Source organism: Pterocles gutturalis, unplaced genomic scaffold (genome assembly GCF_000699245.1).
Source record: "Pterocles gutturalis isolate BGI_N339 unplaced genomic scaffold, ASM69924v1 scaffold36853, whole genome shotgun sequence".
Lineage (NCBI taxonomy): Eukaryota > Metazoa > Chordata > Aves > Pterocliformes > Pteroclidae > Pterocles > Pterocles gutturalis.
In genome coordinates this window covers 5,944-31,163 of record NW_010126912.1, presented here as the reverse complement: position 1 = coordinate 31,163, position 25,220 = coordinate 5,944, and the positions used below count along the sequence as shown (strand labels likewise).

General features: G+C 36.6%; 1 protein-coding gene across 2 annotated transcripts; it reads left to right on the top strand.

Annotated features, from left to right (window-relative positions):
* The first annotated feature begins 781 nt into the window (after window positions 1-781).
* On the top strand, window positions 782-24,631 carry MBTD1 (mbt domain containing 1). 2 transcript variants are annotated; one of them, XM_010079130.1, is made up of 16 exons: window positions 782-797; window positions 6,874-7,056; window positions 8,194-8,327; window positions 9,151-9,265; window positions 9,358-9,440; window positions 15,010-15,127; window positions 15,773-15,907; window positions 16,378-16,466; window positions 17,837-18,071; window positions 19,358-19,413; window positions 19,690-19,794; window positions 20,653-20,800; window positions 22,768-22,850; window positions 23,175-23,409; window positions 23,937-24,014; window positions 24,323-24,631. In XM_010079130.1, the coding sequence occupies exons 2-16, from the start codon at window positions 6,903-6,905 to the stop codon at window positions 24,439-24,441; spliced, it is 1,887 nt and encodes a 628-aa protein (XP_010077432.1). In that variant the 5' UTR covers window positions 782-797; window positions 6,874-6,902; the 3' UTR covers window positions 24,442-24,631. The 2 variants fall into 2 exon arrangements, with proteins under 2 accessions (XP_010077432.1, XP_010077431.1); XM_010079129.1 differs by lacking the exon at window positions 782-797 and adding an exon at window positions 3,917-3,964 and having other exon boundaries at window positions 6,855-7,056.
* Window positions 24,632-25,220: the final 589 nt, after the last annotated feature.

Genomic DNA, 25,220 nt, shown 5'->3' with positions numbered 1-25,220 from the left:
CGTTGAGCTGGGGTTTGTTGCTTTTTTTTCTTCCTTCCCTCCCTCTCCTTCCTGCCGGCAGTCAGGATCGGCAGTGAGGAGTCTGAGCTGAGCCCGTGCGGAGCGGTGCGGGCGTGCTCGGGGTGCGCTTCTCCCAGCTGAAGTCCTGGTTTTTCAGCAACTTCCTCTTGGAGTTAAAGCCTTTCAGATTCAGTTTTCCAGTCGTGCTCATTTTAAGTGCTGTATTCTTTAATATTAGCACTTCAAAAGTTCAGCATTCTTTGTATCCAGTTCTCCCCTCTATATAATATTTATGACTGCTTATATTGTGACTTTGTTCTTCATGTGAGGAGCAGTAAACCCGTGAAACCAGTTTCATTTTCGGGATGTTGCTAGAAATGTTTTAAAGTGTAGCAATTTCTGTCCAGTGTGTCTTTAAAAAAAAAAAACTGATACAAAGGATATGCTGATTATGGTTGAAACTACTGACTGTGAAAAAGTAATTCATTTTAAAATAACGATTTAAAACGTGGGCGGCAGCCCTTGTGATTTTTCACATCTAAAACCAGTTAAATCTGAAGGCTGCAGGGCAGTCTTCGGTATTTTAAATTAGAAAAAAAAATCTTTTGTAGGTTTGAGAACCTGCCTTTACTTGTTTGTTTGTTGTATTTGTTTAGAACAGTCTGATTTCAACTTGTAAGGAATGGAATAAAAATGCTCTGAGAGACTCTAATCTAGCACATTAAATGGGAACTAAAATACTATATTCCTTTAAGAAAGCAATCAAACGTGGTAGGTTAGTAATCTTTACTCGTTGTGTCTGAATAGGGATCATTTAAAGGAAGTGTGTAATGTAAGCTATAGGGAAACATAGCAGAGGCATACACTCTCCTATGTGGAAGTTATTGTTTATGCCACAAGAATAGTTGAGGTGTTGTTCTTGAGAGTGTGTAGGCTTGCACACGTGCAAAAGGATTGTAGACTGAAAGTAATAATTCTCTTCATTGTTCCCTAAAGAGCTGGACGACTGGGGCAGTAATGATAATGTTTACAAAAGTTCCCTCTCATTGGCTTTCACTTCTCTTATCTTCTAAAATTTGATTTAATTTCACAAGGCTTTTGCTACCTTCTGCCAACTGCTACTGCATTCCTTCATTTCTCAGGTAAGTCAGTACGCTCTGGGCATGTGTGATATTTTGCTGAATTTGGCTCTGAGCACATGGAATATTCAGGTGACTTTGATTTGGGGTTGGTGGTTTTTTTGGTTTTTTACATTTAAATTGATTTTTTTAAAATGGTAACACAGTGTTTAAAGTGAAGTATTTGCCTCTTCCAGATACTCGTGTGTGAAAGGGCTTTGTAGAAACATAACAGAGTTTGTAACAGTTTTTCAGTTTTCTCAAAACTCAGATATTTCACGTATTAATCATCACACACCCCCTCCAAAATTGCCTGCTAATTTGATATATTTTTTTATGAAAGAGTCTCCCCTCTTGTGTGAAACCCCCTGGGGAAGAGGCTATGGACAAAACCATTGGCAAACAGCAGAAACTGGCTTCAGACAAAATGCTGTCATACATAGCAAATGAAGAGACAGGAAAAAACATTTCTGTAATTTTCCAGCAGAGATTTTACTTATAATAAGAGTGGAAGGCACATTTCCAGATAGAGGTGAGTTGCTTATATAAAAAAGTAAGTTTGGTTGGTTCTGATTTCCAGGAATCCCAAGATGTTTAGCTTTGGGGTTTTTTGTTTGTTTGTTTTTAATGAAAGCTGAAAGTATGTTTTCTTTAAATTGGTACCATGTTTGAATTTTCTTTTTTTTTTTTTGTCATGCTATGAGGCACAATTAGACTTCAGTTCCACAGGGAGCAAGCTAGTATTACTCCAGTAAATTATTTTGGCCAGCTTGCATTTAGAAGAGTTGTAATAAATTAGTTCCATCATTTTGTTTCCTTAATGCTAACATCCAGAGCTAAAACTAAGCTTGTAATGTAAAACATTAATGAACTTTTGAAAACAAAAGCTGTGCATCAAATTTAATGCCAACTTGGAAATATGGGAAATGCAGGATCTGTTAAGGATATGTGATTAAATAGATGTGTTTTGTCACAGACCCTTGGCTTGAAGGTTGTGGTGACCTCATTGTTGACCTTCGCCTCAAATACCATCTGTCCGTACTTCTGTCACGTTTCTGGGGTTTAGATCTGAATATGGAAAGTGATGCCTATGGTGCAGGTGCTGGTAGGCCTTTGTTAAGCTACAGCTCCTGTACTCAAGGCTCTACATCACTGCCTTTCTGAATTCAAGCACCAAATTGATTCAGTAGTTACAACAACCATTTTGAGTGGTTTGAAACTTTTCTGTGTCTGTTGTGGATCATCTGCCTTTGGCCAGGACACACTTATTTGGGGGCAGACAGTTCAGTTGTTTAATAATGGGGTATTCTTTGTCACAAGTTTTCCCCTTCAAAACCCTTTCTCGTAAATTTTGCCAATACTTGAGCGTAGTCTTCATCAAGACACTAAAGCAATTTCACAAGTAAGTATATGATATCTAATTAACATTAAATGGTTTTATTTTGTGTTTTGTCAGGCATTGTTCACTCTTTGTGACCAATTTTTTATGCAGAAAGAGTAGTTATTATGCTCAAAGATTATGTGCTGACCAAATTCAACTGTATATATATAAGACTACATGTTAAGAGAGTGGAAGCTTGTTATTTTTCATATTTGTTTAGAGTTGCCTTCCTGCTTTTAGAGAAACTGATTTGCTTAAGTATATTCTTTTATTGTACCGCTTGCCTTGTGTAATGGTTAATTAAGAGTATTGCTTTAAAATGTTGTTGCCAAGTATTTACAGGGAGGAGAGGAAGAACAGGAAAATGGGAAGTTGGGCAGAATAAGAAAGCAGTTCTTAAGAGTTCCTTTCTCCACCCATCCCTTCAATAAAGAAAAGTATGCAAGAAAACCCCCAAGCCAGTAATCATACAGGCTTATTTGCCAGTCCCGCTTACCCTAGACTTTGTATCACTCTGCCTAAAAATCTTTCCTGTTGAGGAACCGGTAATCTCGTTATGAAAATCAGCCTCAGCCAATATGCCTAAAAGTTTGTCATGTTCTTTTCTTTGTGCATTGCTTGTGCTTAATGTACCAATAGACTCAATTAGTGGTGGAGTGACTTAAGCTGCTGCTCTTACGCTATTAACCAGCTACCAGGTTCTATGTTTTATAGTAAGCCAGACTGTTGCTCGAAGTGTGTTTTGCAGAAGGTGAGGAACACTGATCTGGTTCAGTTTTGAGGAAAAGACAACCTCCTCAGCATGATTTTTAGTGCTAAATCCATCTTCTAAGGTTAGGAGCCTTTTTTTTTTCCCCTTGATGCCTATATTGTGAAACATGGATTGATTTTACTACAGTTGTAATTGTTAGATTGAGTTACTACTACTGTTAGTCTCTGGTAGCTTTTCTGAGTGAAGGACTGCGTTCTCATAGACACTGTATGGAAATTCAGTGGGAACATGGTGCAGGGTCATGAGCTGTTCTTTCTGAGGCCTCTGTTTGCAGAGGTCCCGTAGGTACCATGGTAGGTGCTTCTGTCAGACAGAATACTGCTGGTCACCTGGTAAGGCTGATGGAGCTGCTGCTCGTCACTTGTGCAGGAATTGCAGGCTGCTGCTGTTCCGAAGCAGCTGTTTTATCTCAGTTATGGTTCTGTTTGAGACATATATTGTCCTTTTTGTAAGGATATTATTTTTGACCTTTGAGTTCAGAGTGGCACCCCAACTTTTTGCTGTTTCAGGTGTTAGATGGGGTTTTCAAAAGAGTAGGATCTCTAACTTCTGCAGGAAGGGTTATCAGAGATTCCACATGTTGTTCGCTTGTTTCTACAAATGTTGTCTCTCAACATGAGTTAAAAAGAACTTTAGGGTGTTTATTATCAAAATAGAGATGTTTTGATCTGCTCTAGCAAAATTCCAACATGGGCATTTGCATGTTGTCTTTCCTAACTTGCACCTACTTCTGTGCACAAAGTACTTTGGGATTTTTTTGTTGCAAAACTGTACCTTTTCCAAGTCTCACAAAACATATTTTGAGTAATTTCCCCAGAATTACAATCCAGATAACAACTATAAATTAACATTAAGAATGTCCTATGTAAATTATCTGGCAAACTTGATCATCTTCTGGCAAAAAAACTTGTATAAAAATGTTTTATAAAAGCTACAATATTATTTTAAAACAATAAGTAAAGCTGCTGGTTTGAATCACAACTTGAACTGGGATGATTTGGCTAAATATAAAGTAATGGTGATACATGAGAGAGTTCTTTTGACAGTGTAGTTAAACTCAATAAACTTGATGATTGCTACGTAGAAACTTGTATTAGGCTGAAGAACGATTTTCTCAATGGAGGGCTCAGCTTTCCATGTAGAAGGTGAAAATGTTTTCTTTCTCATCTGTGGGTATTTTGTCAAAGAGGCCTTGACAGTAATATTGAGGTTCTAAATGTATGTGATGCAAAAGAAGAGCCCCTAACAATGAGCCAACTGTGTTATTTTGGTATCTGCAATTGTGATCTTGCACCGTGCTTCAGCTTGCCTAGAGCTGCGTGTCATCCCTTCTGTGCCACTGGCCCCTCATCTTGCCTCCAACCTGCTTGTGCTGCAGCCTTCGCTAAAGAGTTGAAGTCCTTCTTTATGTAGGATGAGGCCCTAATCTCATAGTGAAATCAGACCAGCTGACTTGTGGAGGATGAGTGAATGAGGAAGGAGATCCTGCCCATGGGCTCTGAAACACCACCAGTATCTATCCATGATCCTAAAGGCACCACGGTGTTCTGGTGTTCCTGTTGTGAACGGTTAGTATGGTACTGCGCTGTATTTCTTAGCAGAGGCTGTGGTCAGGGAAAATTAAATAGCGTGAGACAGTAAGGAGCTCTTGAAATCTTGAAGAAGACAACTAGTCTTCATGTTCTGATCTGTAAATTACTGGCGTTGTTTGCAGAACGCTGTATCCATAGCAACATGCTCAACTTCTGCATTAATCTCCACACACGTGCACCCACAAATACCTGATCTTGCATCTTGCTGGCCAATAGCATCAGTAGTAGTGTGCAGGTAAGACTTGTTACCGGCGCAGGTCAGGACTAGGCTTTGTTCTGCCAGCACTCCCTGTTTCCTCTAACGGCTGCGGCTGTTACCCTAGCTACTTCGCCAGATGCCAGTTCCTTCAAGGAGGTGTCAGGTTATGCCACATCCTACGTTTTGTTGTTTTTAATATAAATTCGGATAGTTGGCTGAGGAAATGTGTGCATAATTAACATTACACTGACCTTTTTTCTTTTGTTTCAGAGTTGCTTTAAGTGTTTTAAATTTATTTACCTTATTGCATAACCTTTTGTGCTTACTGGTTTGGGTTTTTTTTTTTAATTGGATGCTAGGATTGGGTCAGTGTGGAAATCAGTTTTCCCTTTTAACTGTAAGGAAATCCTTCCATAATAGGATTTAGTCAGATTGCACATGAGAATAAGAGAAAATTATAATAAAGGGTTAGCATGGCAGAAAAAGGCTCGGATGAGATCCAACAGTAAAGATGTTCAGGCATACACTCTATAGGAGAGGGATTTGGGGAATTACTGTGATGAAATCTTAAAGCTATGAATCCAAATACAATTTAAGAGGGAGAAGTCCAATCCCATATTATTATTTTTCTGTCTACAATGACTTGAAATAAAATTAACTCCTGGAAAAGGAAGTAGAGGGAAAGGCTTTCTTAATATTTTTTCTGTTTTCTTGGCTGTACTTCATTCTCCTAACTTGTGCTTCCATTGTAGAATTTTTTCTTTATCTGTTATTTCCTCTCAAGCCTAGTAGATACTCTTAAGGATAATGGAAATACATTGAAACTTACTCTTTTTTTTTGGCTTAATCAGGACAGCTGACATAGGAGTAGCCTTGTTTCAGTAGAGCTGTGTAATATATTAATAAAGTGAAAGTTGTCACTGAATTAAAATGCCTGTATTGGATGTGCATCAGAAAAAGTGCATCAGTTTATCTATTATTTATGCTTTAATGTCTTTGCTGGAAATAGCTTAACTGTTATGCATTCTTCAAGATTGTATGTTTTTAGTTCACCTCAGAATTTGTCGTTATAGGAAAACTGTTATGTAACTATTTTGTATATGACAGTAGCAAATTAGTCACCTTTCTATCTTTTAGCATTTACACAGACTCTATTGCCATAGTAACTGTGCTCTTCGTAATTGTTAATGTATTAATCCCCAGAACATCCCTGTGAGGTAGAGAGGTATTCCTGTTTCACACGTGAGAAACTGAATCACAGGGAAGGTGAGCGGTCTATTGATAACCCCACGAGCCAACGAGAGCAGAGATATCCTCTCATTTCTGTTCTTGTGGAATAGTGCCCTCTTGGTAGAACTGTCTTTTTCTCTGCCCAGCTTTCTCAAATGAATGAATTTTAGTGAAATTGGCTGCAGCCATCTGGAATGTGCTCATTTGCATGTAAGATCGGTGTGCCTGTCATTATTCAGCACATCAGGATTAATGCACTCTGAAGATACCAAGAAAAAGAAATGTATGGACTGCTACTGTGTGTTCTCAGTGGATCGTGAGATAGATTTTTCTTCCTGTATATCACAATACCCAAAATTGGCTAGTTTTGACTATATTAATAATAATTAATTGTCAGTATATGGCTTATGCTTCTGTGCTGATAGAGCAGTTTGTTAGTACATCTGCTTTTGAAGGCTGGCTTTGACCTTTGAAACTTTTTAAGCTTGACTTTGAAATATTTCCATTCAGAATGCTCTGCTATTCTTTGGGGGTTTTGTTGTTTGTTTTTTTTAATTTTTAGACAGAATATACTTTACGAGCAGAAAGGAAAAGACGTGATTCATTCGGGATGTTTGACGGTTATGATAGTTGTAGTGAGGACACCAGCAGCAGCTCCAGTTCAGATGAGAGTGAAGAGGAGGTTTCTCCTTTGCCGTCCAGTCTCCCCATTATAAAGAACAATGGACAGGTCTATACGTATCCAGATGGCAAATCTGGCATGGGTAAGTGTGTGATGCGTGAGTACAAAGAGTTTGATATTTATGTTGTTCAGCCTGGGCTGTGATTTGTGAGGATCCAATCCCAAATGTTGGTCCTGATGGAAAATGGACCAAAACAGCTGAAAGTTGGGGCCGGTTTCTTTGTTTGGGAGGGGGAATTGGCTGGTTTTTGTTAAACTGAAATAAGATAATTTTTGAATCCTGCTGTGAGGAAAGAGTATGGGAACGTTTGCCCTCCCATCACATGTGTGTGGTGTATAAATGCACATGCATGTGGATGTTCTCATGTACATTGTTTTTATTCTTTGAGCTTTGAGGAAAATATCAGTGTGTTCTGTTACTTGGACATATATTCTCTCTACCCTTTATGTTATATATACAATGTATTAAAATAAATTTCTTCCTGTACTAGGAAATCTTCATTGCTGCTACAGTATAAAGTCTGTCAGTGTATGCCTGTTCACTGCCCACTAGCTGTGAGCTGGAGTATACTGGAAAAATAAAAAAGGGAAGATTGTTTTTATCATAGGGGAAAAAAATATTTTAGCCAAAATCGTTAGTGATTAGTAGAGCTCTCTCTGGGTAGAATCTTTGTCATAAGTTGGTCACAAACTCTTACTCATCATGGAACAACTCAGTGAGTGATGCTGTCAAAGTCTGAAGCATACGATTCCAGCTAGAAGAGAATATTGGTGGGCTAGGGTACTTTGGGTATATTAATTTATGATTCAGAAAAGAGATCTGGTTTTACTTCAGGTTGGAAGTATTAAATATTTAGAGGAAATCAAGACTGGCAGGCCCAGATTCAAAGCAGATGTTTCCTTGAGAACCATGAGAACGCAGAAATCAGCATTAGCTGATTTAGCTGGGTCATTCTCTTCTGCCAGTGGTAAAATTAATAGGGAGCAGAAAGGAAGCACCCTTTCACAAATGAACTTGACGTTTTTAGTGTTTCACTGGTATTTGTGGTGGTGTTCTTATTTTAAGTTATTTTTCTGGGCAATTCTCTTCAGGGTCAAACCCTAAGAAACTGTTTGGTGATGCCACATGCAGGACCTTCCTTATGTCATCTTTGTTCTGAATTTTTGCTGAAGGCTTTATTACATTCTTTAACTTTGCCTTTTTCTCTCCTCTGATTAGCTACATGCGAGATGTGTGGAATGGTTGGTGTCCGTGACGCTTTTTACTCTAAAACAAAACGTTTCTGCAGTGTGTCATGCTCTAGAAGCTATTCATCGAACTCCAAGAAGGCCAGCATTCTGGCCAGACTTCAGGTAGCGGTACAGACACCATTTTCTTTATATACTTATCGTCTGTGTTTGTAAAACATGTACATTTGTAAAACTTGCATGGTGATTTAAGATAAGTTTCTTAACACATTAAAATTTCTACAGAAGTGATTTTGTAAGCCCAAACTCAAAACTGTATCAGTAATGAACAAATTACTTTGCTTGGCAGAGCAAATTACAGAGAATACTGACTCCTTATTTCATTTTTGCTGCCGTGGCCCTTCTGCAAGAAAAAGCTCAGGAAAAATCTTCAGCGTACATATGTAGTGACCTGAAATTCCCTGCATCTCGTACCCAAGATACTTTCTGGCTTTAGAGAGCATAAAGGTTTATTTAGCATTGTTGTGTTTAGTTTTTGATACAGATTATTAAACTTAACGATACAGATTTGGAAATTGGGTTTTGGTCTGTTCACATCAAATATTAAACATTCATGAAGGTATATTTGCAGCATTCAAGAAATATCGTTGTATCCTCTCTCAAATTCATTGCAACAAAGGCCAAGAAATCGCATTGTTATAAATCAGGTAAAAAGTTCTCCCTTTTGACCTGCTTTTAGAAGATATCTTTTTTTCAGGCAAACAACAATGAATCTGTAATGCTGTTCAAGTTGGAATACTAGTCGTCTTTTGGATGTTCTTTGTTACTGGTTTTTAAATTTATTCAGTATTATATGTAGTTTTGTATACTGAGTCAATTTCTGTTCTGTGGTGTTCTACCAGAGACATGCTACAGACCTCTGGAAATTTCCTGATGGGAGTTTGGAAAGACTTTATTTACTCAGCTTTTTTTTTTTTTTTTGTTTTAGGGTAAACCTCCAACAAAGAAGGCTAAAGTTCTACAAAAACAACCTTTAGTGGCTAAATTAGCAGCATACGCTCAGTACCAAGCAACTTTACAAAACCAGGCAAAGACTAAAGCAGGTAATGGTGTACAGAGCTGAAAGAAATTCTTGTTAATACAAGATTTGTGGCTCATTAGCAGCTCCCTAAATAAAATAACTTTCTCTTAGCAGCTGTCCCTGCGGAAGGTTTCAGCTGGGGTAACTACATCAATAGCAATAGCTTTACAGCAGCTCCTGTTACCTGTTTTAAACATGTAAGTATTTTTCAATATGTGCTATCCTTTTGTGTGTGTGCATGAGAGAGAGAGAGAGTCCATGTTAATTCTTTAATTTTTCCAAAACATTCATATCCAAATATGTTTCATGGCCTTGGACTATGAAACTTAGATTGTAAACTATGTTAGCATGAACACTGCATTAGTGTGAGCACTATCAGTTACTCTCATCATATATGTTCTCATAAACAAAGTGAAAGGAGGACTCTTAGTGATTTTTCTCACATTCAAGGTGCAAAATAATCAAATGCACTACAGACTAACAAACGAACCAGGTCATGCTGTACTGGAAAAAGTTACGAAAAGGCTTTTTAGATCGAGTCAGGCTTGCTGCATTATGTTGAACTGATCTTTTGGTTACATATTTGGATTTGGGATTTTTTTTTGTAGTTTTTAGTTAGATTCTCCCTGTCAGTTGTACTGCCAGATAGTGTAGAAATAGAGGAAAGTGAAGGCTTTTTAGAAATCTGAAATGAAAGAGGTTGGTTTTCCTTGTATTAGAGTTACCAAATTTCCAAACAAGACATCTTCAGTCATTACAGAATGTAATGAGGGGATGATGAAAATATTTAGCAGCATCTGTCTTCAATGTGTTTCATGAATTCCAATTATTAGATCTTATTTAAAATATTGTCAGTACTTACTGTCTCTTAAGTAAATACTTTCTGACAGAATTCCTCAGCATACTTTTCTTTTATTTGGGAAGGTGAAGTGTTCCATCTTAACAAAATTTTGTCTTGCTCAAAATTATCTGATGAAAATGGTAATCAAAACAAACATTTTGTTTATGGAAGTTGTCCATAAGGGAGAAGAAAGACACATTTTCTGTCCAGTTCTGGAATTCGTGCTGAGCCCTGTCAACTCACCAGCAGGAGCTGAGGGCTCTTGGCAGTTGGCACTTTCTGAATAGCAGCCTTTATGCTCAGAGGCCTTAACTATTGCCCGGAACAGAGCCTTGCGTTAGTATAGCTTCATGAATTTGTATCAAATTCCACATGCTTAAGTAAGCATGTTTGTCCTTTGCTTTCACGGTTATGTACATGGTATAAGTGATTTCATAAGTACATATCAGAAGATATTGTTTGATCATGTGGGCTGTGCTATTGTACCAAATGTTTTGTGATGTATGGCGTCTTTAACTAGGATACAGCTGTGATAGTTAAGTCACTTGTAAATTATGCTATAACGTTCCATGTTAAAAGGAATTATCCTCCTTTCTTACTGCTTCATTCATTAAATAGTAATAGTACACTGATAATGTGAACATACACAGTACTAATGTTCATATTTTACCTTGAAAATTTTCACAAGCTGCATGGCAACAGTGCTACTAAGCCTGAATGTTGTTCCTTTTCTTCCCTGTTTTCCTTTTTTATACAAGTTAAATGCAACTTCTGCAATCTCCTTTGGAGACTTCTACTTTTTTGATGGTCATCAGTTAGTGTTACAAGGATATGATGATTTGCATTTAGTTTTACTGTAATTATTTCTTTGAAAAATATATTATTTAAACCAGTCAGAATCTGAAAACACATTAATACTCTCATGTTAGATCCTTCTCTCTCTCCCCCTCCACACTCTCCATTGATAATTAAGAGACAATACTCTTTTTGTCTATCTGGAAAGACTATTGCTCTGTTTTCTGTGTACTATATTGCTTTGATTCATAAAAGTTTGTATTAGTTGATGTTTGCTTCCCATCCATGTCATGGTTTCCATGCACATGTTGTATGTGTCCGTGAGATTGAATGTATAAAGCTTATTCTGTTCAAAACAAAAGTTCTGTATTGACAGTAAGATCATGACATATCTACCCTTGAATTTGTTATTAGATAAAACATGTGTCTGGTTATGCTGGGTGTATGGATATTTGGTAGGGAACATTTGGATCAATATTAAAGAAAATTTAAGGGAATGATAAACTGTGGGATTTGGATTTTTTTTTTTTTTAATAACCTGACATACTTCAGCGTTTCAGGTCTGTAATTTTCCCAGAGCATTTTTTTTATTGCCTGGGGAGTTATTTCCTCTTCAATTTAAAATAGTTACATTTTAGAAGTAACACATTTAAATCTTGAAGTTCTCTCTATCTCTTTCTCTGTATGAGAAGAATTAATCTCAAAGTCTTTTGGTCCCTTTAATGTGGCTTTTGTACTTCCCTGTTACCTTCATTCCAGACTTCAATGTTGAGCAACACTAATGAAATTCACTAGCAGTAGTACAACTGTGCCCACTTTATAGTTCAGAAAAGTGAAGTAGAGAAGCTGCTTTGGTTTATGTCATATAGGAAGCCTGTGACAAAGCCAGAGTTAGTTTGTGCACCTTGCAGCTTTTTTTTTTTGTTGTGTTGTGTTAAGCAGACACACAGCAGTAGCTGATGCAAGGAGGAAAGCTCTTAATTTGGTGTTTTTAGTATTGTGTTATAGCTTAGTAACACATGATGTGCTCATTGCTAACCTGCATTCAAATTTCATTTTCTTCTAAACAGCTTTTTTTTTCTATATTTGCTTTTATTAGCTCAAACCATTCCTAGAAATGAAAGCAAATACAGTGCTTTGAGTTGTTTGTCAGTACTACTTAATGTACAATTTAAGGCACAATTCAGAGTGATTATTCTTTTCTACTCTGTTGCTAGTAAGAACCACGTTTTCTGAAGTTAAGAATTTTTCAGTCTTTCTTCCAGTTGAATTTTATTCTGAGCTGAAATATTTTCATTCTTTTTTTCTTTTGTTATTTAAACAAATAAATAAATAGTTTGCTCTAAGGGAGCATTTCCAGGATTTTACACGAGGTGGCAGTGCTTTGCTGTGAACTTTTTATTTTAAACGTGTTCGCACATTGTCTTCTCTGGCATTACCTCTTGTGCGGGTACTGTTCTCACACAAGGTATCAGCATAGTGTCCTTAGGCTTCAGGAACTGGTAGCATCACTTTGCCATTAAAATCCTGATTCAAGTTTCAAGTCTGAAATCATGGCAAAACCTTTAGAAGCCACGAGATGGTTGTTCAGCTAGGCACGTGAGGATACTCAGCCTTTAGGTGCTCCTGTCAAACAAGACCTTCCTGATTGCAACTTACCTTGCAGAGAAGGCAGCTGCTGCTCACAGATAAACCCTCCCAAGTCATCTCCCGGAGCAGGAAGCGATGAACCAGATCTTCCTTGTTTGGGGGTGATGTGAAGTGGATCTCTTCGTCATGAGTCTGAAAGGTAAATTTGTTCTTACCTGTAAATGATGGTTCTGCTAGTTCGCACTATGCCAATCCACACTTCAGAGGTAACTTTTCCAGCCAGCAGATGAATAAGACTTTAACCCTTACGTGGTGCTTTGAGTTTTTCAAAGCTGTGCAAACATTGATTAATTTGATGAAGACAGAGAAGACACAAAGGAAGATGGCTGTTATAGCCCTGGTTTATCCAGCCTTCCTCCCTTAAGAATATTCATAATGAGTGAAAAAGGAAAAGATGGCACAGTATGCCAGGTATACTGTAAGCCACCACTTCAGGACAGTAACGTTATCTGGCTTTTCAGTAGCGATGCTACACAGGATGGCTTCCTTCTTCTAAAGGGTAAGCCATATGGATTGGTGTAGGAGAACTAGCAGAACCAATATTTTCACAGACAAGGACAAATTTAACTTTCTGCTATTTCCCTCTATACCAATCCACGTTCTAGAAATAAAAATTTGTGACATTTCTATTACTAGTTGACATGAGGGGAAGTGTTTAAATATACTTTTCTCTCTGAATCAACTGAATAGATGAGCAGGCAGTAAAATATATTTCAGTTAAGTGGAGCTGTATTATGAAGTTATTCAGCACTGCTGTTCTGATTGGCCTCACCTGTATCTCTATAGAAGGCAACAAGATTTACTAAAATATGCAGCTTGAAAAGTTTATTTCCCCAATTCAATTCAAAAAAGCTACACATGTCAATTTAGAGATGATAGCGAATATGTAATAGGACTTGATTAAAGAGCTGTACCTGCATATTTTGTGTGTGAAAATAAGACATCATCTTTCAAGTTGTTTTTTTCTCTGTCTGCCAGATGGCAGAAAAGAGCTCTGCAGTCTAGACTGGTGTAGATGGGACATAGCAGAACATGAAGAGACCGGGCTTCAAGAAAGGAAACTGGCATACTTGCAATAACTTGTTTTCCCTTTAATAGTTAAAACTAGCTTTAAGTTTTGCATGCCTAGCCTCAAATATTCTTACTAGTGAATGGTATCCCTTTTTAAGATAAGTCTGGCTCTTAGTGCTGCTAGTTGGCTATTGCTGTTTGCCAGCGAAATTTCAGTATCATTTCAGGATGATTTCCACTCATTCAGGATTAATCCAACTTTCTTCACTTTTGGCTCTGAGCCAAAATTCTGTGATGTTAGAGGCTGTTCCCACTGAGCAGTTAAATTCTCTGTTTTTGCAAAGAGCTTTGTAAATGAGACACAGCCTTGGAATACGGTCTGCCCACAACAGTACAGAACCAGAGGACCCCTTCGATTGTCCCTGTAGTATCTGGGTATTCTCTGAACTGATTAGAATATGTTTCTCGGAACACCTTAGAATATATGATTATTGTTCTAAAACACCCTAAGTCTGAATCTTTCCCTTCTTAGTTTAATGTAGACTGAGTAATTTTCTATTTTGTTACCAATATAATTTCGATTGAGTAACTTTTAAGGTTTTAGATTCTTCAGGACTGTGCATTTCTGATATCTCTGCGCCACCATCTTTGACTATCTTTTCATGATGATTTCGTGAACAACAAAGTGTTGTTCTTGAGATTGTAAACTACATGTAACTTTTATCTCCAGTTTCCCCAAATCCTTAATAGTTCATCAAGCTTGTGTATCTTTTCGTTGTGAACACATTAGTCTAAGCCTTCAAGACAGTGTGTCAGGAACCTGGCTGTGCATTTCCTTTTGGCATTCATTAAAAGGTGCCCCTCAGCCTTCTCTTCTTTTTGCTTGTTTGATGGAATGATCACTTGCAGGTGATGTGAAAGCCTGTTCCTCTGTGAGGATGTGAACCAGTGGATGATAAACCCCACCATAATAAATCATCAGAATAGATTCAAGAACTAACTTTTAGGTGTTTTTTCAGGAATAATTGTGATTTACAGAATGTAAAGATTTTGATGTCTGTGGTACAGGTAGGAATTTAAAGTGCCATAATTTTCTTGCAAATAGAATTGCAAAGGAATTACACCATTCTCACTCAAATCAGTAGCTTGCACGTAGTTGAAACATGAGAATAAAGCTGACCTGTGAGTATGTACAATTTGTGCTTGTGCTTTACAGATTTTTAAACTTGGAATCCTGTAGTTTTGCAGGAAATACACAGTAATAGTCATATACTACAATACTACACATAAGCTTCAAATCAAAACCAAACTAAGTTTTCATAGAAAGTGTTTCCTAAACACCTGCTTATGTCTTATCACCTATATTGATTGTTTTGTCTTTTTAAGTTGCTTGTAAAACACTAATATAACCAAAGATAATTACTTTGATGTGGTGAACTGGTGACTTTCCCCCCTACCTTCAATGACAGGCACCTATGGGGACATGCTGGGGTGATATCTCGGAAGGAGTGCGAGTGGAGGTTCCAAATACTGACTGCAGCCTACCTACCAAAGTCTTCTGGATAGCTGGAATTGTAAAATTAGCAGGTAAATATATTTTAGGTGAAATTATTAAAATAATCAAAATAACGGTGTGAAGGGAGCTAATAATTTAGTCAGTCATCACCTGGTTAGTAGAATGTTGATGCTGGTTAGGTTGTCAGCGGTGTGTCGATAGATTATATGTTTTAGGACTATTGCTGTGTTACACTGTTTTACGCTGCCTTCAGTGATGCTTGAGAATGCCTGGGGTTTTTTTCATATTGCCTCAGAGTACAGTAAGAGCAGCGCAGAATGAGGAGATAGGCAATTGTAGAATAGCTAGCAAGTAAGCCTTGTTATACAAATCACTTTTGTTGGTTAAATGTTAGAAATTCAAGGTCAGATAGCTGAGATATGAAAAAGGAGATACTGTGGGTAATTAATTAATTTTGTCCTCCTACACTTAACTTCTAAAGGTTTATCATTCAAGAATTTTAATTAAAGTTTGACTTACATGATAGCACATGCACACTTATCAAAGTAATCCATCCTGTGCATTAATAGCATGCCAAAATGTGCCATAAGAATAATGTTCTATAAAAAGTTATAGTCTAGAAAATCCAGTGTAACATACTTTATGATTGGAAAATAAATATTAATACATCTTTTTATAATCATGTTAAATTTTTAAATGGGATTGCTTTCTTTCAGGCTACAATGCTCTGCTGAGATATGAAGGCTTTGAAAATGATTCCAGTCTTGACTTCTGGTGCAACGTTTGTGGGTCTGACATCCACCCAGTTGGTTGGTGTGCAACCAGTGGGAAGCCCCTAGTCCCTCCTCGAAGTATGTAAATAGTAGCCTTACTGATTGATAGAAAAGGTTTTTTTTTTTTTATTAAACTAAATTTGCTCATGGTCCAGGTGTCAAAGTATTTTTTTACCATAGCAACTCGTTCAGCAGTTATGAATAAATCATTTTAACTTTTGGAAAAATAAGGACGTGACTGATGCTGGAAGTGTTTCTTGGAGTAGCCCATCTGATGCGACAAAGTTTTTAAGATCAAGGTGGAAGCAGGTAGCTAATCAGTGCTGTGAACATGCACTGATTTTATTTATATTTTGTTATTAAATTCTTTGCCCTGACATACCCATTGGGTAGCATTCATTCTCTAAAGAGGTTTTTGTCATTATTGTCATCCAGGCCTTTTAACAGTCATCTGGGATTTCTTCTTTACATATTCCAGACTCTAATATTGTCTCTAATGGACACAATTAAAAATCAGTGGCTTATTTTTTCCCCTTCATTTGCAACAGCCATCCAACACAAATACACAAACTGGAAAGCTTTTCTAGTGAAACGACTTACTGGTGCCAAAACACTTCCTCCTGACTTTTCTCAGAAGGTAAGGCTGATGCAATATCAATGATGTACTGTAAAAGAAATTGCAGCACAGTGTGAAGAACTGAAGTATTTTACAATGGCACATTAGCTCCTTTTATAGTGAAGATGACATAGTAGTTTCTTCCCTTAAATACAGTTTTCCTTGGAATCTCTATTCTCCATTTATGTCCACACTTGTCAGTATGTATTTGGAAAACTGTTTCCTCTAGCAGAAAATAATTTTATTTAAAAACTAGTCAGTCTATTTTAATTTTAAAATACTCCAGTTAAAAAAAATACTAATAAGCTACCCTGTGATATGTAAGAAAAATTAAAAATTTTTCTAATTCAGGAATGATTTTTATCATGCACTATTTCAAGAAACTGAACAAAATGTGTTAACATAGCACATATCTAGAGAGAATAGAGTACATACTTTTCAATGTTAGTATTTTTTATCTGCTCTGGACTAGATTTTTTTTCTGTCTTTAAGTCATGGTCATGTCTTTAAGTGTGGCAGCTGCCTGTATAGTGTGCTGTAAGTGAGATGGTACATAGCTTTTTTTAGGAATATGAGACTTATTTGTTATCTTACGCTACATCTAATATTAAACAAAAAAAAAAAAACCAGACCTTTCTGCCAAATTAAATTGGCAAGGTCTCAGCACTTTGAGGAGTTCATGGTGGAAATGGCAAGTGACAGACACTAACTTTTTTTTTCTTTTTTTTTTAACCAGAATGTATTGTCACAAGGCAGATTAACATCTATTTCTATTTTCTTCCTTTCTTTTTCCTATATTATGAAGAAAGATGTGACTGGCCAGCTTTAATTATGTTAAAGGTTTATTTTCCAAGCTTTTTATTATAAAGTATTTTAATCCTATTTTTAAAGTGCTGTATTTTGAGTGGATGACAAAGCAAAAAAATCTTGGGGTTTTTTTCTTGTTAAAATTGTTTCTCAAGGTAATTTGAGCCATCATTAACAGCTGAACAAACTTTCATTAAGTCAATGGAAATTCCTGTAACCTATGTGAGAATTGTATTAGAGGCTGTACTTGATACAGCTAAAGCATTGTAGCATCTATCCTACTTAGTTTTCTGAAAATTTTAATTTTTCCCCATGTACAATGACATATAAGAGAAATCATTTGTCGTTCTTGCAGGCTGATTAACAAGTGCTTGAAATCTATCCTACTTAGTTTTCTGAAAATTTTCATTTTTCCCCATGTACAATGACACATAAGAGAAATCATTTGTCGTTCTAGCAGGCTGATTAACAAGTGCTTGAATTTAAATGAAAAGTGCATTGATACTGTGCTTTAATAGAAGACAGATGGCCAAGGAAAACCAGTGTATTCTTACAGGATGGTTTTTTTTCCCTGTTACTTTAAGGTATCTGAGAGTATGCAGTATCCATTCAAAACTTCCATGAGAGTAGAAGTTGTTGACAAAACGCACCTTTGTCGAACAAGGGTAGCAGTTGTAGAAAGTGTCATTGGGGGACGGTTAAGATTGGTGTACGAAGAAAGCGAGGACAAAACTGATGACTTCTGGTGCCATATGTACAGTCCACTCATTCATCACATTGGTTGGTCTCGAAGTATAGGACACAGATTCAAAAGATCTGGTAAGCTGGTTGGTTTTTAGCAGTCTCTGTGGGCAGTATTGGCTTAGAGAAGTCTGACTTAAGCAGTACTGTGACTTCATACAGTTAGTAAAACGAGCTTGAATAATGATCTTTAAAAATTTATAAACTGCATTCCAGGGGTTTTACCAATTATACTACATTTAGGAGTTTCAGTTAAAAGTATAATTTATGCATTTTGCAGCATTGGAAAATCCAAGATAGTTTTTTAGTTGATTTGTAGCATGTCAGTATCTAGAAAGATTAAATGATAAACAGCGGTTAACAAACTGTCTAGGCAGGAAAACCTTGAACTGCAGTGTTCAGGCATGGTAAACTTCAGTTTTCATGCTGATACCTGATAGACAGTCCTGCTCCGCAAGCTCCTAGTTTCTTCATGCTTGTCTCTTTTGTACTATACAACATGGACAAGTATCCTATTAGATACTGATTTTTTTTTTAATTGCAAGTCTAAGGAATATATAATATTTTTCTGTTGGTAGATTTACATGTTGTAGAGGGCATTAGGAGATGTGCAGCGAAGATGAAGTGACAGTCTAATAGATGGTACACAGTTAAGGCCCTTGTTATCTAAAATACAAAAATACTTGTCATTTGAAATCTTTACGATTTCTAAATTAAAAAAAAGTCTGGTTTAATATTTCTCTGCTCCATTGAGCTTGTGTCCCTCGTCAGAAAAAGAATTTCTATAAAACATTCCACAAGGCATCCCTTCAGGAGAAAACCTTCAGTTTTCCTAGAGCTTAAAGATTCACTGAAGCTATTTATAAATAAGAGTAGTTGGAGAAATCAAGAACAGTGCTGCTTCCCAGAAGTAATGTTCGAACAGAGTTCCAGGGATTCCCCTTGGAAAGCAGTATTCAACAGTTCGCTAAAGCCACCTACATGTGTGTATTTAAAGTGATTATATAAAAATACATATCAATATAATTTTCTGTCATAACATAGTGCAAAGTAGTTTGCTTGCCGATTTTTTGCGAAAGCTTTTATGTATATTTGTATCAATTTTGTGACAAAATCAAGTGGTCTTGTAAATATTGGATTTTTTTTTCCCCATAAATGAGATTGTGTTACAGAGGTATTTCAGGTAGAAGTCAATAAGGAAAATAGATGAGTTATGGCCTCTGGATTTTTGTGGTAGTGTGAAAAACTGTGGGCCTCCCACACCAATAATATGATTGCATCGTACTTGTTAACGTATTCAGGAAAACATACTGTCTGCTCTATTAACAAAGCTTCTTAATAATATGTACTGTTATTCCTTGTAGATATTACAAAAAAACAGGATGGACATTTTGATGCACCCCCACATTTGTTTATGAAGGTGAGTTTGCTAGCAACAAGACTTTTCTCAGAGTTGATTTGAGGACCCTTGGTTCCTGGTGTGTGTAAAACAGAACTGAAACTCTGCCGTAAGTCCTAGAAATCTACCCAGCAGAGCATTGCTTTTTTTATTCAAACACTTACCTAATTTGGCTGCATTACATACACAGAGATGATAGAACAGGTATTTCTATCTGTTGCTTTGACGGTGTGGGGTTACATTTTGTTCCAGGCTCGTTAGACTCTTAGCTTCTGGTACTGTTGTGTGATTCTTCAGGTAAAAGAGGTTGACGCATCTGGAGAATGGTTTAAAGAAGGAATGAAATTGGAAGCTATAGACCCCTTAAACCTTTCGGCAATATGTGTGGCAACTATTAGAAAGGTAAGAAAACAAATGTGTATTTTGGGAAGGTAGATAGGAATCCTTTTTTTACTCACCTTTATTGAGGTTTGAAACAAAAAGCTCAAAAGCAAAATAAATGCAGTTCGTTCACACAGAGAATGTTTATGGAATACATCCGTTAATTGTTTATATAGAACTGCTATGAAAGAGAGTATACTCATGTAATTCTTTTTTTTAATTTTGACTATAATCTCTGGAAATTCAGCCTTACCTTTAATTAGAATATAATATGTTTGTGAGATTAATTTGCAGGATAATGTTCTGCTAATTATACCAAATGTTTTGCAACTGTTCAAAAAGAAACATCTTGCTCACTTGCAGAAGTCTGTGAAGACATTTTAAGGATGTACTTTTTTTCCTATCTTGATTGAAAGGGATCCCATCCATGTGAAATCTGTTTTAAAAGAGGAAGAAAATGCAAACGGTAGCTTAGCAGAGTGCCATAACCTTACTGAGGAGGAGTGTGGTTATGATTTCAAGTCTTTTTTTCTTGTTAATGGTGTGAAGAATATCCTTGCAAGCTAAAGAGCAGACTGAATTATAAAGTTTTAGAAGTAGAACTTATGTTCACATGAAAAATTAAATAGAGATCAGAGAAAGGAGATGTTTATATCTTGTAACTTTGCAGTTAGCAAAGGTCCGTTTGACAGTAGCGCTCACTATCTCAGAGACAGGTATGATTTGGGGCTTTTTCGTTTTGCTATAATTGAATGTCCTTCTAAGTGTACTTCCATTATTGAGTTACTTTTCACTCTTTTGAAACATGGCATGCTTTCTTTCTAGCCTTATCACACAGTTAAAGGTATTTAATATAAAATTTTGTTTTTCTTTACAAAGGTTTTAGCAGATGGCTATCTTATGATTGGGATTGATGGCTCAGAAGCAGCAGATGGGTCTGATTGGTTTTGTTACCATGCCACTTCCCCTTCTATTTTCCCTGTTGGTTTCTGTGAAATTAACATGATTGAACTAACTCCACCCAGAGGTACATATAGCATTCTGACCACATTTTATTTTGAATATTTTCCAGTGATATTGTATGTGCCATATGCTTTGTTGCTTAACTCAGTCTACGAAATTCATGTCACTTTTTAGGACTTTCTCAAGTCTGAAACAAATAAAACAGCATAACGTCAAAATAATCTAAAACAGAGATAACAGACTTTTCATTTAGAAGAAGGAAAATGGAATATCTGATTGATCCTCTGGCTAAAATAATTTGCTTTTGCTCTCAGAAATTGAGGATAGCCACTAGTTGAATAGTATTTCCCTGAAGTGAATGGGAAGTATGCTAGTGACTAAAAGGACTGTTCAGAATCTGTCATTGCTTGGGAAGTCCTGGCCACCAAAAGAATTAACCAGCATTGTAGAGAATCTCGGGCTAATTTACAACAATACCAGTTAATTTTTTGAAGAATATGCACAAACTTGAGCTTCGAGGAAGTAGCCATTAGAGCTGTATGCTGCGTAATCCCTTCTGTGAGAAAAAGCTGTCTGTCCACTAGCACGTACGCCTTCAGAGACTGTGCTGCCTTCATTTTTCCCTTTTATTGTCTTGGTCTAGCAGTTTATAAAGAGGATTGTAACTAGCTGTGTAAAAGGAAATAGTGATGGTTTTCTATGGATTTTTTTTTTCTCTATTCTCATTCTTGCAGGCTTCTACTTGTATTTATTGAATTATGTTTCTAGGTAATAACTACAAAGAGTGTAATGCAATGTGAAGAAAAGAATTTCATATCATTTTCATTATTGCACACTAATGAATCTTTTGTCTTTGAGTATGTGGAAAGTGCAGTTGGACAGATTTACTGTTAGTTTCCAGTCAGCTCATTTAGTGAATTTATTGCCTAGGAATTCATGGGCATTATCACCCCTCAAAAAAATATGTAGTGCAAGCATCTCTTGCAATAGGAAAAGCTTTTGTGGGAGGAGAAAGCATTCATATCAATACATGTCAATCAGTTTAGAAATAAATACGTTAAACTGATGATACAAAATAGGAAAAAACCCTCCCTTCTGTGGTGAAACTTTTCCTCTTTACTCTTCAAACACTACTCACAGTGTGTGAATTTGGTTATTAACAGATTCATGATACTTCTGTGATTCTTGTATCCTGGCAATCTTGTTCTTTATCTATGAGTACATTTTCCCTTTTATTGCAATTTTCCATAAGTCCTGTATCATCCACTGCGAGTTGATTGTAAATCACTCATGCTTTAATCTAGAAGTCATCTGAAAGACGAATTAACAGAAATAAAATACAGAACATAATGCGCATTAACGTATTTAATAGGATCAAAGTGATCAAAGCTTCTTAGCTCTTATGAGAGGTGTATTTTGCTTTCCAAATTTCAAGCTTGAAGACGGACAGTTTCTTAGTTCTGACTGCTCTAATGAGGTCCACGTGTACGTCTCTAGTGTGTGTGTGGTGAGAGGTTGAAGGACTTGGGTACAAACCTACAGGTCTAGCCAGAGGGACTCTGTATTAAGAAGAAAATCGTGGAGTTGTTGCTATTTTTTAGCCTTATTTAAGTTTTAAAATATCCATGCTTGTTCTTACCACTCTGTTCCTAACAGTTCAAGTGTTTTGATAGTGGAGCTCTTTCCCCACAGGAAAGACACTGAATGTGCTTAGTTACGTGATCTGTTGTGGGGCATTGTAGAGATCAAGGATCTACGTGGACAGAAAGCTTCAACTATGAGTGATTAATCTTAAAGTGAAAGGACATTTTTTATATTATCAGAGGTTCATTCATCTTGTTTGTTGCAAATGGGCAATGTCCAGGTGACTGTCTTGTCCGTTAGACCAAAGCTCAGAGAGTGGAAGTTTCTGATGTTAGTGTTTTGCTTCTTTGTTGTCTTTTTAGCTATAACACAGTGCCAATATACTATTTTTGTTGTTGCTATGCATGAAGTTTGGAGTTGATGTATGAAAATGTTTAAAATTCACAGGTTATGCAAAACTCCCTTTTAAATGGTTTGACTACCTCAGGGAAACTGACTCAATAGCAGCACCTGTAAAGCTCTTCAATAAGGTAATCAACATTATCCATGAGTATCTAAACTGCAGTTAATATTATCTTTACATTTCCGTCTGCATAGTCCGTGGGGTTGACCCATTTATTTAAATACAGTTTTGAAAAGCTAAAACAGACTTTTAGAAATAGAAACCATATGAGTATATTAAGCTTGAATATTTCTGAAATGTTAAATACAGGGGTACATGAAACTTCATAAATGATACTCGGTATTTTCCAACATTAAATTGACCAAAATATTTGCTTCAACACTGTGCTTAAACCATCTTAATTCACATGTTTGTTCACTGATGTTTACCTTGTTTGTGTTTGGTTTTCCAGGAAGTTCCAAACCATGGGTTTCATGTTGGAATGAAACTGGAGGCCGTTGATCTGATGGAACCTCGCCTGGTATGTGTGGCCACAGTAACTCGCATTATCCATCGTCTGTTGAGGATACACTTTGATGGGTGGGAAGATGAATATGACCAGTGGGTGGATTGCGAGTCCCCAGACCTCTATCCAGTAGGATGGTGTCAGCTAACTGGATATCAGCTACAGCCTCCAGCGCCACAATGTAAGTTCTGTTTTGTGAAGAATGTCATGGTTGCTTACTGGTCCTTCTTCATGGGTGATGATTTTCCTGACTTCATCCTTTTCAAGTTAGGTCACCAGGCGTAACAAAAATAGAACAAATTCTTGCCTGTGCTTAGAGTTCTAATCTCTTCCACTTGAATTTTTAATGTACTTCTGGGTGTTTCTGTGGCTCCTTGCTATTTTTTAATGCCAGATGATGCTTATTTGATTCATATGCAGAAGTACATATGTGAGAAGGCTGTATTTTATTTAGTGCATGAAGACTTGTCCTGTCAGGTCAGGCTATATATGATAGTAATTGACAACTATATTTCAAGAGCTGTTAGTTGTTTGGGACTGTAATAGTAGTTTCTGTTAGTTTAATGGGAGGCTTTTCGCACAATAAAGGTATTCTGTCTTCATTCTCACTAAGAAGTTCTAAAACTATGTCAGCTTTGAACACATTCTGAAGTGGTTTTTTCCAAAATACTAAACTTTCATTTTGAATCTTTTTTTTTTTTTTTGCAGCATCAAGAGATAGCCAGTCAAGTTCATCGAAACAGAAGAAAAAAGCTAAATCCCAACAGTACAAAGGACATAAGAAAAGTGGGTGACAAAGTAGTGTTTGCACTTTTCCTGTTGATTAAAAAGTTTGTGGTCTAACATATTTGAACAAGTTACTTACAATAATATATTCTCTACAGAGTTTTCTCAAGAATTTAGGTTCAATTTACAGTCAAAAAGCATCTGCTTTCTATGGGATATTGAGTGTTAAAAGTAGAATCACTAAAATGCAGAATATAAGAAAATGGGAAAGCTGGGGTCTGTTCCCTATTGAAATAATATTAAGTTTAAAGAAGGGTTGTACTTACGTTGAGTTTTATACAGGTTTAATATTCATTTTTTCTTTTTAGTGACTTCATTGCAGCTGAAGGACGAGTTGCTAGATGGAGAGGAGTATAGCTTCCTTCAAGGAGCATCTGATCAGGAAAGCAACGGATCTGCCAGTTACTACATCAAACAAGAACCATGAGGCAGCTCAGAAAAGTGAGGGGCAGAATATTGGCGATAGGAAAAGAGCCTTTCTCCAAGACTGACTGATTTTGTTCCCACTTTGATGGTACAGTTCAGGTGACTGTGCCTGGGGCACTTTGCTAACTGTAGATGAGTTAGACTCAGTTCAGAATTTTTTGGAAGGGCGGGGAAACTATTTTAGTGAAAAAGATTTTTCAATTTATGAAAAACAAAAATGGACACTTTTGTGTTGTATTTGAAACTTTTGAAAGAATTTTGTAATATTTTCAAGTTCAGATTTATTGTGCATTGTTAACAAGAACTGAAATTCTAATTTTTGGTAAGATTAAAGTTTAATTAGCATGATTGTGGGAAGCGGTTGGAGGAAGATATAGTTGCAAATACAAATGAACTGTCATAACAAATGAACCTTTTTGGTACAAGTTGGGAGACTTAGGCTCTTGTGAACTGCACTGGTCACGCCTCTGGTTTTTTTTATTGTGAAGATAAGGCATTTAAGCCGTAATTTAGAGGCATAAATTGTATGTGGAAGATAGTCCTGTAAAGCTCTACTCAGTGAGTAGCCCCAATTGCAGTGGAGCCATCACCTGAGGAAGATTTTAACTTTTCAAGATGTTTTTATTAGTTTTAAATACTTTTTTAAATATAAGATTTTTTTTTTTTAAAGGTTCCTTAGGGTCTGATTCAGTGCCCATCAGTATCAGTAGCCTTGTCTCCATTGACTGCAGTGGGCATTGGATTGGGGCTATAAAGCTCTTTTCTGTACATGAATATCTG

What these genes read in the sequence shown, in the direction of transcription:
- MBTD1 (XM_010079130.1), top strand. Translation starts at nt 6,903, where the DNA reads ATGTTTGACGGTTATGATAGTTGTAGTGAGGACACCAGCAGCAGCTCC. An exon ending in AGATGGCAAATCTGGCATGG is followed by an intron (nt 7,057 to 8,193) that starts GTAAGTGTGTGA and finishes TCCTCTGATTAG; the next exon opens with CTACATGCGAGATGTGTGGA. An exon ending in CTGTTACCTGTTTTAAACAT is followed by an intron (nt 9,441 to 15,009) that starts GTAAGTATTTTT and finishes CTTCAATGACAG; the next exon opens with GCACCTATGGGGACATGCTG.